We start from the raw sequence: 12,500 nt of genomic DNA on the forward strand, positions 1-12,500 counted from the left end.
ACCACTGCACCACAACCACTGCACCACCACTGCACCACCACCACTGCACCACCACCACTGCACCACCACCACTGCACCACAACTACTGCACCACCACCACTGCATCACTGCACTACTGCACCACCACCACTGCACCACCACTGCACCACCACTGCACCACCACCACTGCACCACCACCACTGCACCATCACTTCACCACCACCACTGCACCACCACTGCACCACCACTGCACCACCACCACTGCACCACCACCACTGCACCACCACCACTGCACCACCACTGCACCACCACCACTGCACCACCACCACTTCACCACCACCACTGCACCACAACTACTGCACCACCACCACTGCATCACTGCACTACTGCACCACCACCACTGCACCACCACTGCACCACCACCACTGCACCACCACCACTGCACCACCACCACTGCACCACCACCACTGCACCACCACCACTGCACCACCACCACTGCACCATCACTCCACCACCACCTCTGCACCACCACCACTGCACCACCACCTCTGCACCATCACTGCATGGCGACAGGCACGTGCCGAGGGCTGGTGGTGCGGACAGGGGACGACACGGTGATGGGTCGGATCGCGAACCTGGCCTCGGGGCTGGAGGTGGGGGAGACGCCCATCGCCAAGGAGATCCGCCACTTCATCCACATCATCACCGGCGTGGCCGTCGTCCTGGGGGTCTCCTTCTTCATCATCGCCTTCATCTTGGGCTACTTCTGGCTGGACGCCGTCATCTTCCTCATCGGCATCATCGTCGCCAACGTGCCTGAGGGTCTCCTGGCCACCGTCACGGTAAGGACAGGGTTGGAGGGGGGGTGGGGGTTGGTTGGGGGGGTCGGGGGAAGGGCTGGGGGGTGGTAACGATGGTGGTGGTGGTGGGGTGGTTGTGGGATGGGGGTGGTTGGGGTGGGGATGATAATGATGGTTGTGGTGATGGGGTGGTTTGGTTTGGGGGGGGATGGGATGGGGGTGGTTGGGGTGGGGGGATGGAGGTGGTGGTGGTTTGGGGTTGGGGGGGGGATAATAACGATGGTGATGGTGGTGGGGTGGATGGGGGTTGGTTGCGGGTGGTGGTGGTTTGGGGTGGGGATGATAACGATGGTGGTGGTGGTGGGGTGGATGGGGGTTGGTTAGGGGTGGGAGTGGTTTGGGGGGGATAATAACGATGGTGATGGTGGTGGGGTGGTTAGGGGTGGGTGGTTGTCTGGGGATGATAACGATAGTGGTAGTGGGCTGTTTGGGGTGGCTGGGGATGGAGGTGGATGGGGTGAGGGAGATGATGACGATGGTGGTGGTAGTCGGGTGTGATAGTGATGGTTGTGGGTGCGATGATGGGGGAGGGTGGTGTGTGAGGTGATGACGACGGTGGTGCTATGGGGTGTGATAACAAGAGCGTGGTGTGTGGTGTGATAAAGATGGTGAGGGTGGTGCGTGGGGTATCCACATCACTGTGTTACGAGGTATCCACATCAATGATTTGCATTGCATGTTATCACCGAGTTATGTTGTGACGGTATCCACACAGAGATGTCTGACTGAAGTGTCTGCACTATCCATCAAACGACGTATCATCAGTGGCTGTGAATAGGGGAGATACGTCTTGCTAGTGACCGTTCTGATATCACAACCTGTGTACAGAACTACTCTCCAACACTCCCCACAACATATGTACATCACTGCCCACAACAAAACTATGCTTTTTACTGCCCACAACACCTGGTACCCACAGCACCTGGTACTCACAACACCTGGTACTCACAGCACCTGGTACCCACAACACCTGGCACCCACAACACCTGGTACTCACAACACCTGGTACTCACAACACCTGGTACCCACAACACCTGGTACTCACAACACCTGGTACTCACAACACCTGGTACTCACAACACCTGGTACTCACAACACCTGGTACTCACAACACCTGGTACTCACAACACCTGGTACTCACAACACCTGGTACTCACAACACCTGGCACCCACAACACCTGGCACCCACGTTTCACATGACGCCTGCCTGTCGCCAGGTGTGTCTGACGCTGACGGCCAAGCGGATGGCGAGGAAGAACTGCCTGGTGAAGAACCTGGAGTCCGTGGAGACGCTAGGCTCTACATCCACCATCTGCTCCGACAAGACTGGAACCCTGACCCAGAACAGGATGACCGTGGCCCACATGTGGTTTGACGGCCGCATTATGGAGGCCGACACTCATGATGATCAATCCCGTGAGACTCATGTCTGTGTGTGTGTGTGTGTGTGTGTGTGTGTGTGTGTGTGTGTGTGTGTGTGTGTGTGTGTGTGTGTCTGTCTGTCTGTCTGTCTGTCTGTCTGTCTAAAATTTCGTCTAAAATCACGGTATGTCGATATACGTTAAACTGAATAAGACACTGTCTGTCTGTTTGTCTGTCTGTCTGCCTGCCTGATTGGCTGACTGGCTGTCTGTTTGCCTGACTCCCTCTCTCTCTCTTTCTTTCTTTCTCTCTTATTTTCCATGCGATCAAAAGGAGAAATCATATACTCAGACCTAGTTAAGTAGAATTAATGTCAAATCCGTGAACATTATGATATTGTGTCATCTATTCAAGTGTTATAATACCCCTTCGCATGCCCACCCCCAGTCTCCTGGTTTTGAATTGTGGTCCATGGCCAAAGTTCATTAAAACATTTTCGTTCGTTCGTTTGTTCGTTCGTTCTGTCTCTGTCTGTCTGTCTGTCTCTGTCTGTCTGTCTGTCTGTCTGTCTGTCTGTCTCTCTCTCTCTCTCTCTCTCTCTCTCTCTCTCTCTTTCTCTCTTCTGTCCATTCGTTGTTGTTGTTTTTTTTTATTCCTTTCTTCTTCTTAAGTCTTTTCGCTGTTTAGTGACACTAGACCACAAAACCAAAATGTGTGTATGTGCGCATGGGAGACGGTGGATGGGGCACGTGGGAAGAGGATGACTGGAGTGATAGATAGTCAGTCGTGTCCGACTATGACCATCAGAACAGCTGTTCCGACTATTTGGGCTAGAATTTGATTATAGTGGAGAGTGTCTTGCCCAGGTTACATCCCCTCTCTCTCGGCCCAGAAGGTTTTAGGACAGTCGGCGTTGGGATGGTTCCCAAAGGCCAACTAGCCCACAAGGCTGCAGCACTAAGAGCCAGTGCAATTTTGCCTCCTAGACTAAGCTGTAAATGGTTTCCCATTTCCTCTCACTTTGCTGTTGGCCCAAATGTAAACTTATGTCAATCTGTGATATAAGCCGAGTGTTGGGCCTTAAAAATATGAATTATAACAGTGATTTCAACATTCATATAACAGTAAAAAAAAAAAATCATGCTATTGTAACAGAAACGTGATCAGTCAAAGGTAGATTACCAAGCGGACTTTGATTCAAACATTCAGAATTTTTTAAAGTAATAAATAATCATTCAAGACATATCCTAAGGACCAATACGTGTTTGGTGAAAACCGGTTCAGCTAATTTTTGAACGACCAGTTTTGTTCCTGGACACGGGACAAGTAAGTAACAGACATTTACTTCTATCCCGCTTAAAACACTGTGTATTTTTAATTCATCATGGCCTGGCTTCGCTGACGAAGATCTAGGAAGGGCGTTGTCCACGTCTGATGCAGGCACGCTCATGGCTGACAAGGCCAATGCGGGAAAAGCAGAGTCGGCCGCAGCGGTTGCAAGGGAAAGTCTGGTCTGGGTTCGCGGCTGCAGCGTCGTGGTTCTTCCTCCTTCTGCGTTTGTCCTCAAGGCTGGCCCTGCGGTTGTTTTCGAAGGAGGAGACAGCTTGGTGGATGGTGCGTCGCCAGGTCTCTCGATCAGCGGCTACTGCGGACCACTGGCGATGGTCAATGTGACAGGCACCGAGAGCTTTCTTCAAGGAGTCTTTGTATCTCTTCTTGGGTGCTCCTCTGTCACGGTGGCCAGTGGACAGTTCGCCATACAGCGCGATCTTGGGCAGGCGGTGGTCCTCCATCCTGGACACGTGCCCTGCCCAACGTAGCTGGGTCTTTAGCAGCACTGCCTCGATGCTGATAGTCTTTGCCTGCTCCAGGACCTCGACATTTGTGATGTAGTCACTCCAGTGGATGCTGAGGATGGTGCGAAGGCAGCGCTGGTGGAAGCGATCAAGCAGTCGTATGTGGTGCCGGTAGGTGACCCAGGTTTCGGAGCCATACAACAGGGTGGGCAGTACAACAGCTCTGTACACGCTGATCTTTGTGTCTTTCTTCAGGTGTTTGTTGTTCCACACTCTCTTGTACAGCCTGCCTGTATTTTTAATTAACAAATAGTAAAGAGTGGTAACTCTCTCCATTCACAAGGTACACAACTTCAAGTCAGTGCTGCTTACGCTACCGATTCAGCTAGCACACAGGTAAATAAAAGGAACATTGGAACAAACCCAGACACTTCCTCAAAAAGGAAGCGCCGGGCCTGTCCGATCATTTGACATGTGCACACAGCAGCAAAGACAGAAGAAATGTGCAAACATAAATTAGCTTTTATTCAAGACTGGCATAGCCATTTTAATCCTGAACAAGCCACACAGAACACATGGACAATACAGAACAAACACATGGTTGCCTCGGTGGTTTTTCAACAGGAAATTAACAAATAATGAGGCCAGGAGATGAAAAGATTAACAAATAGTAAAGAGTGGTAACTCTCTCCATTCACCAATACTGTGTATTTTGTTGCAGAATTTGATTAGAGAGGCATTCAAACGGAATCGATAAATTAAACTTGTAACTTCGCCTGTGCTACTTTGCAGCTGCTTTTCTGGCAGCCTGATCTGCCTTCTCAATTGAAAACATCCAACAGGAAGACGCCCACATGAAAGTTACGTGGGTTCCTTTGATTGATAACAGATGCATAATGTGCTTTATTTCAGTGATCATCTCAAGTCGTGATGTTTTTTGTTTTTTTCTTGCAGATATAAGTGATGTGCGTGTGACCTTGATTTCGAATCTATATAGAGTAGAATTTGACTTTTTTTTTTTTTTTTTTTTTTTTTTTTTTTTTTAATCTAGAATGTGAAACAAACTTATAAGTATGGCCTCGAGCTCGGCAGTAAAGCTTTGAAAAATGTTTACCCATTTCTCAATCTGTGTGTGTGTGTGTGTGTGTGTGTGTGTGTGTGTGTGTGTGTGTGTGTCTGTCTGTCTGTCTGTCTGTCTGTCTGTCTGTTTGTCGGTCTGTCGGTCTGTCTGTCTGTGTCTGCGTGCGTGCGTGTGTGTGCGTGTGTGTGTGTGTGTGTGTGTGTGTGTGTGTGCGTGTGTGTGTGTGTGTGTGCGTGTGTGTGTGTGTGTGTGTGTGTGTACAGACGCCGCCTACAGTCAGAGTGACCCCACGTGGGCAGCTCTGGCCCGCATCGCCATGCTGTGCAACAGGGCCGAGTTCAAAGAGCAGCAGGCCAACGTGCCCATCCTCAAAAGGTACGTCACTCACACACACACATCCCCCCTCGCCCCACCCCCACCCCCCTCCGCCTGGCTGTAGTCTGTACATCACCTGCACTGTGTCTATCACACCACCTGCACTGTGTGTCTATCACACCACGTGACTGTATTCTGTACATCACCTGCACTATGTGTCTATCACACCACGTGACTGTAGTCTGTACATCACCTGCACTGTGTCTATCACACCACGTGACTGTAGTCTGTACATCACCTGCACTGTGTCTATCACACCACGTGACTGTAGTCTGTACATCACCTGCACTGTGTCTATCACACCACGTGACTGTAGTCTGTACATCACCTGCACTATGTGTCTATCACACCACGTGACTGTAGTCTGTACATCACCTGCACTGTGTCTATCACACCACGTGACTGTAGTCTGTACATCACCTGCACTATGTGTCTATCACACCACGTGACTGTAGTCTGTACATCACCTGCACTGTGTCTATCACACCACGTGACTGTAGTCTGTACATCACCTGCACTGTAGTCCATACATCACCTGCACTGTGTCTATCACACCACGTGACTGTAGTCTGTACATCACCTGCACTGTAGTCCATACATCACCTGCACTGTGTGTCTATCACACCACGTGACTGTAGTCTATACATCACCTGCACTGTGTCTATCACACCACGTGACTGTAGTCTGTACATCACCTGCACTGTGTGTCTGTCACACCACGTGACTGTAGTCTGTACACCACCTGCACTATGTGTCTATCACACCACGTGACTGTAGTCTGTACATCACCTGCACTATGTGTCTATCACACCACGTGACTGTAGTCTGTACATCACCTGCACTATGTGTCTATCACACCACGTGACTGTAGTCTGTACATCACCTGCACTATGTGTCTATCACACCACCTGCACTATGTGTCTATCACACCACGTGACTGTAGTCTGTACATCACCTGCACTATGTGTCTATCACACCACGTGACTGTAGTCTGTACATCACCTGCACTGTGTCTGTCACACCACGTGACTGTAGCACACTGCACTGTGTCTATCACACCACGTGACTGTAGTCTGTACATCACCTGCACTATGTGTCTATCACACCACGTGACTGTAGTCTGTACATCACCTGCACTATGTGTCTATCACACCACGTGACTGTAGTCTATACATCACCTGCACTGTGTGTCTATCACACCACGTGACTGTAGTCTGTACATCACCTGCACTGTGTCTATCACACCACGTGACTGTAGTCTGTACATCACCTGCACTGTGTCTATCACACCACGTGACTGTAGTCTGTACATCACCTGCACTGTGTGTCTATCACACCACGTGACTGTAGTCTGTACATCACCTGCACTGTGTCTATCACACCACCTGCACTGTGTGTCTATCACACCACGTGACTGTAGTCCATACATCACCTGCACTGTGCGTCTATCACACCACCTGCACTGTGTGTCTATCACACCACGTGATTGTAGTCTATACATCACCTGCACTGTGTGTCTATCACACCGCGTGATTGTAGTCTACTTACTGTGCTGTATATCATGACACTATATGTCAACAGGTAGCTCACATTGATGTATATCAGGGCACTATATATCTACAGGTAGCTCACTTTATGTATATCAAGGCACAAAATGTCTACAAACAGCTGACTATGATGTATATCAAGGTATTGTACGTCTACAGATAGCTGACTATGATGTATATCAAGGTATTGTATGTCTACAAATAGCTGACTATGATGTATATCAAGGTATTGTACGTCTACAGATAGCTGACTATGATGTATATCAAGGTATTGTATGTCTACAGATAGCTGACTATGATGTATATCAAGGTATTGTACGTCTACAGATAGCTGACTATGATGTATATCAAGGCATTGTATGTATACAGATAGCTGAGTATGATGTATATCAAGGTATTGTATGTCTACAGATAGCTGACTATGATGTATATCAAGGTATTGTATGTCTACAGATAGCTGACTATGATGTATATCAAGGTATTGTATGTCTACAGATAGCTGACTATGATGTATATCAAGGCATTGTATGTCTACAGATAGCTGAAAATCATGTATGTCAAGGCATTATGTATCAACAGCTGACTAAGATGTACGTAGATCAAGGCACTATATGTCTACAGACCGCTGACTTTGGTGTGTTTCATGGTAATGCTGTATGTCTACAAATAGCTCAGTTTGATGTATATCACAGCACCATGTGTCTGCATATAGCTGACTATGATGCATATCACGACACTATGTCCGCAAATAGCTCAGTTTGCTGTTTAATACAGCTCTATGTGTCTACAAATAGTTCACTATGTGTAAGTTATGTTCTGTGTACACACATGACGTGTGTCAGCTATGGTCTGTGTCACACATTAAGTGTGTCAGCTATGGTCTGTGTCACACATTAAGTGTGTCAGCTATGGTCTGTGTCACACATTAAGTGTGTCAGCTATGGTCTGTGTCACACATTAAGTGTGTCAGCTATGGTCTGTGTCACACATGCGGTGTGTCAGCTATGGTCTGTCGGTGTGTACACACGTGAGGTGAGATTTTTAAAGACACGCTATTGTTTTCCCGTTTCTTTCCATCTTCAGAGAATGCAATGGGGATGCCTCGGAATCTGCGCTGCTGAAATGTGTGGAGCTTTCCATTGGCAACGTGACAGAGTTCCGAAAGAGGAACAAGAAGATTTGTGAGATACCCTTCAACTCCACAAACAAATATCAGGTGAGATTCACACTTCTTCATCTCCACCAGTCATCTCCATCACACAGATGATTGTCTTGTGTACAGGTGAGATGCACACACAAGTGGCAATGGTATACAAGTTATTTATACAGAGGAGGTTGTGGTGTACAGGTAGAGGGTGTTGTGTACAGGTGGGGGTGTGGTGTACAGGTGGGGGTGTGGTGTACAGGTGAGGGTGTGGTGTACAGGTAGAGGGTGTGGTGTACAGGTGAGGGTGTGGTGTACAGGTGTGGTGTACAGGTAGAGGGTGTTGTGTACAGGTGGGGGTGTGGTGTACAGGTGGGGGTGTGGTGTACAGGTGAGGGTGTGGTGTACAGGTAGAGGGTGTGGTGTACAGGTGTGGTGTACAGGTAGAGGGTGTGGTGTACAGGTAGAGGGTGTGGTGTACAGGTGTGGTGTACAGGTAGAGGGTGTGGTGTACAGGTAGAGGGTGTGGTGTACAGGTGAGGTGTGGTGTACAGGTAGAGGGTGTGGTGTACAGGTAGAGGGTGTGGTGTACAGGTAGAGGGTGTGGTGTACAGGTGAGGTGTGGTGTACAGGTAGAGGTGTGGTGTATAGGTGAGGTTGTGGTGTACAGGTGTGTATGGTGTGCAGGTAGAGGGTGTGGTGTACAGGTGTGGTGTACAGGTAGAGGGTGTGGTGTACAGGTAGAGGGTGTGGTGTACAGGTGAGGTGTGGTGTACAGGTAGAGGGTGTGGTGTACAGGTGAGGGTGTGGTGTATAGGTGAGGGTGTGGTGTACAGGTAGAGGGTGTGGTGTATAGGTAGAGGGTGTGGTGTACAGGTAGAGGGTGTGGTGTACAGGTGAGGTGTGGTGTACAGGTAGAGGGTGTGGTGTACAGGTGAGGGTGTGGTGTACAGGTGAGGGTGTGGTGTACAGGTAGAGGGTGTGGTGTACAGGTGGGGGTGTGGTGTATAGGTGTATATTTGTGGTTACAGTTGTGAAGTGTGGTGCACAGGTGTGGTGTACAGGTGCGGTGTACAGGTGTGGTGTAGTGTACAGGTGTGGTGTACAGGTGCGGTGTACAGGTGCGGTGTACAGGTGTGGTGTAGTGTACAGGTGTGGTGTACAGGTGCGGTGTACAGGTGTGGTGCAGTGTACAAGTGTGGTGTACAGGTGCGGTGTTTCAGTGTGGTGTTGTGTACAGGTGAATTAGGTGTACAGTAGAAGGGTGGTGTACAGGTGTAGTGTGGTGTACAGGTGTGGTGTAGTGTATAGGTGACGTGCAGTGTACAGGTTTTGTGTAGTGTAAAGGTGACGTGCTGTGTACAGGTGTGGTGTACAGGTGTGGTGTACAGGTGTGGTGTAGTGTACAGGTGATGCGCATTGTGCAGGTGTGGTGTACAGATGTGGTGTAGTGTACAGGTGGAGTGCGGTGTACAGGTGTGGTGTACAGGTGCAGTGTAAACGTGTGGTGTGGTGTACAGGTGCGGTGTACAGGTGTGGTGTAGTGTACAGGTGTGGTGTACAGGTGCAGTGTAAACGTGTGGTGTGGTGTACAGGTGCGGTGTACAGGTGTGGTGTAGTGTACAGGTGTGGTGTACAGGTGTGGTGTAATGTACAGTTTGGTGTTCAGGTGTGATGTAGTGTACAGGTGAATTAGGTACTGTAGAAGGGTGGTGTACATGTGAAGTGCAGTGTACAGGTGTGGTGTACAGGTGTGGTGTAATATACACGTGAAGTGCAGTGTACAGGTGTGGTGTACAGGTGAAGTGCAGTGTACAGGTGTGGTGTACAGGTGTGGTGTAATGTACACGTGAAGTGCAGTGTACAGGTGTGGTGTAGTGTACAGGTGAAGTGTGGTGTACAGGTGTGGTGTACAGGTGGGGGTGTAGTGTACAGGTGAAGTGTGGTGTACAGGTGTGGTGTACAGGTGGGGGTGTAGTGTACAGGTGTTGTGTACAGGTGTGGTGTACAGGTGGGGGTTAGTGTACAGGTGAAGTGCAGTGTATAGGTGTGGTTTACAGGTGTGGTGTAGTGTACAGTTGACGTGCAGTGTACAGGTGTGGTGTACAGGTGTGGTGTAGTGTACAGGTGAAGTGCGGTGTACAGGTGTGGTATACAGGTGCGGTGTACAGGTGTGGTGTACTGGTGTGGTGTAGTGTACAGGTGAAGTGCGGTGTACAACCAAAGCATGACGTCCACCATAAAAGGTGCGAGACCCGACCTACAGGGTGATGGGGACAGGTGTTTACCGTGTGTCGTGCATCATGCAGGTGTCGGTGCACGAGACGGAGGACCCGAACGACCCCCGGTACCTGCTGGTGATGAAGGGCGCCCCGGAGCGCATCATGGACCGCTGCAGCTCCGTGCTGCTGCACGGCAAGGAGCAGGCCATCGACCAGCACTTCCGGGAGGCCTTCAACACCGCCTACCTGGAGCTGGGGGGACTCGGGGAGCGTGTGCTGGGTAGGTGGGTGGGGTGGGGGTGGGGGGTATGTGTTTTGGGGTGTATGTGTGTTATGGGGGGAGGGGGGTATGTGTGTGTTGGGGGTGGGGAATGTATGTGTGGGGTGGGGAGGGGATGTATGTGGGGGGAAGGGGGGTATATGTGTGGGGGGAGGGGGGATGTGGGGGGAAGGGGTATGTGGGGGCGTGGGGGTATATGTGTGGGGGGGCGGGAAGGGGATCTATGTGCGTGCGGTAGGGGGGTATGTCTGGGGGAGAGGGGGTTGGGGAGGTTAATGTATGTGTGTGGTGGGCGGTGTGGGGGTATTTGTGTGTGTGTGGGGGGTATGTGTGGGGGGGAGGGGTATGTGGGGGGGGGAAGGTGTGTGTGTGTGTGTGTGTGTGTGTGTGTGTGTCCTGCAGTGGTCAGTGATAGCGGGCTTGCACTTACTGCTGGAACACACTGATCTCAGCAGACACCGGAGCTGACGTATCACTGGTCACAGTGACGTAAGAGAGAATATCAGTGCTGTCATGTCACCCTGCCCTGCTGGAACTGCTAGTGTGGCACAGACCCTGGGGGAAATGATGATGAAGAAGCAGAAAATGCAATACACGATGTCTACATGATCGTTCAATGATGTGTGTGTCTCATTTCCACAAGTGGTAACTGCATTAACAAATAGTAGAGAGTGGTGACTCTCTCCGTTCACAAGGTAGGCCCACATAACTTCAAGACTTAGTCAATGCTGCTTATGCTACCGATTCATCTGACAATCATCTGACATATGCTCCCGACCTCATTGTTTATTCATTTCATAGTAAATGCATTTCCAAAGTTTACATGATCATTCAATGATGTACGTGTCTGTTTCCTTTCAACATGCAGTAAACGCTTAGATCTACACGATGAGTCAGTCATGTACCATGTCATGGTTTCCCTGTGCAGGTTTCTGTGATTACTACCTGCCGTCGGAGCAGTTCCCGCCGGGGTTTGCCTTTGACGCGGAGGGTCCCAACTTCCCGCTGTCCGGACTGCGCTTCGTGGGCCTCATGTCCATGATCGACCCGCCCCGAGCCGCCGTGCCTGACGCTGTGGGCAAGTGCCGCAGTGCCGGCATCAAGGTATGGAGCTCACACCTGTCGCCAAGGTATACACTGAACACCTGTTGCCAGTGTCAAGGTATACACTGAACACCTGTTGCCAGCGTCAGTGCATACTCTAAAACACCTATTGCCGATATACAGGTATACGCTGAACACCTGTTGCCAGCGTCAGTACATACTCTAAAACACCTATTGCCGATATGCAGGTCAACGGTAAACACCTGTTATCAGTGTCAAGGTATACACTGAACACCTGTTGCCAGCGTCAGTGCATACTCTAAAACACCTATTGCCGATATGCAGGTATACGCTAAACACCTGTTGCCAGTGTCAAGGTATACACTGAACACCTGTTGCCAGCGTCAGTGCATACGCTAAACACAGGTATAAACTAAACACCTGTTGCTTCTGTCAAGGTATACACTAAACACCTGTTGCCAGCGTCAATGCATGCACTAAACACCTGTTGCCAATTTGCAGGTACACGATAAACCCCTGTTGCCAGTGTCGAGGTATACACTAAACACCTGTTGCCAATATGCAGGTACACGCTGAACACCTGTTGCCAATGTCAAGGTATACAATTAACACCTGTTGCACGTGTCAGTGCATACACTAAACACCTGTTGCCATTTTATGCAGGTACACGACGAACACCTGTTGCCTGTGTCAAGGTATACACTAAACAGCTATTGCCAGTGTCAAGGTATACACTAAACACCTGTTGCTAATATGCAGGTACACGGTAAACACCTGTTGCCTGCGTCA

The 12,500-nt window shown here is 49.9% G+C and overlaps 1 protein-coding gene across 1 annotated transcript in view; it reads left to right on the forward strand.

Annotated features, from left to right (window-relative positions):
* Positions 1-12,500, forward strand: part of LOC143294934 (sodium/potassium-transporting ATPase subunit alpha-B-like) — an 84,954-nt gene that overhangs the window by 59,464 nt on the left and 12,990 nt on the right. Inside the window, exons 7-12 of the mRNA XM_076606450.1 lie at positions 553-821; positions 2,057-2,255; positions 5,342-5,453; positions 8,084-8,216; positions 10,454-10,646; positions 11,575-11,750. Coding sequence (XP_076462565.1) covers positions 553-821; positions 2,057-2,255; positions 5,342-5,453; positions 8,084-8,216; positions 10,454-10,646; positions 11,575-11,750 — 1,082 coding nt within the window. The remainder of the gene's footprint in view (positions 1-552; positions 822-2,056; positions 2,256-5,341; positions 5,454-8,083; positions 8,217-10,453; positions 10,647-11,574; positions 11,751-12,500) is intronic.

This window comes from Babylonia areolata, chromosome 20, assembly GCF_041734735.1.
Source record: "Babylonia areolata isolate BAREFJ2019XMU chromosome 20, ASM4173473v1, whole genome shotgun sequence".
NCBI lineage: Eukaryota > Metazoa > Mollusca > Gastropoda > Neogastropoda > Buccinidae > Babylonia > Babylonia areolata.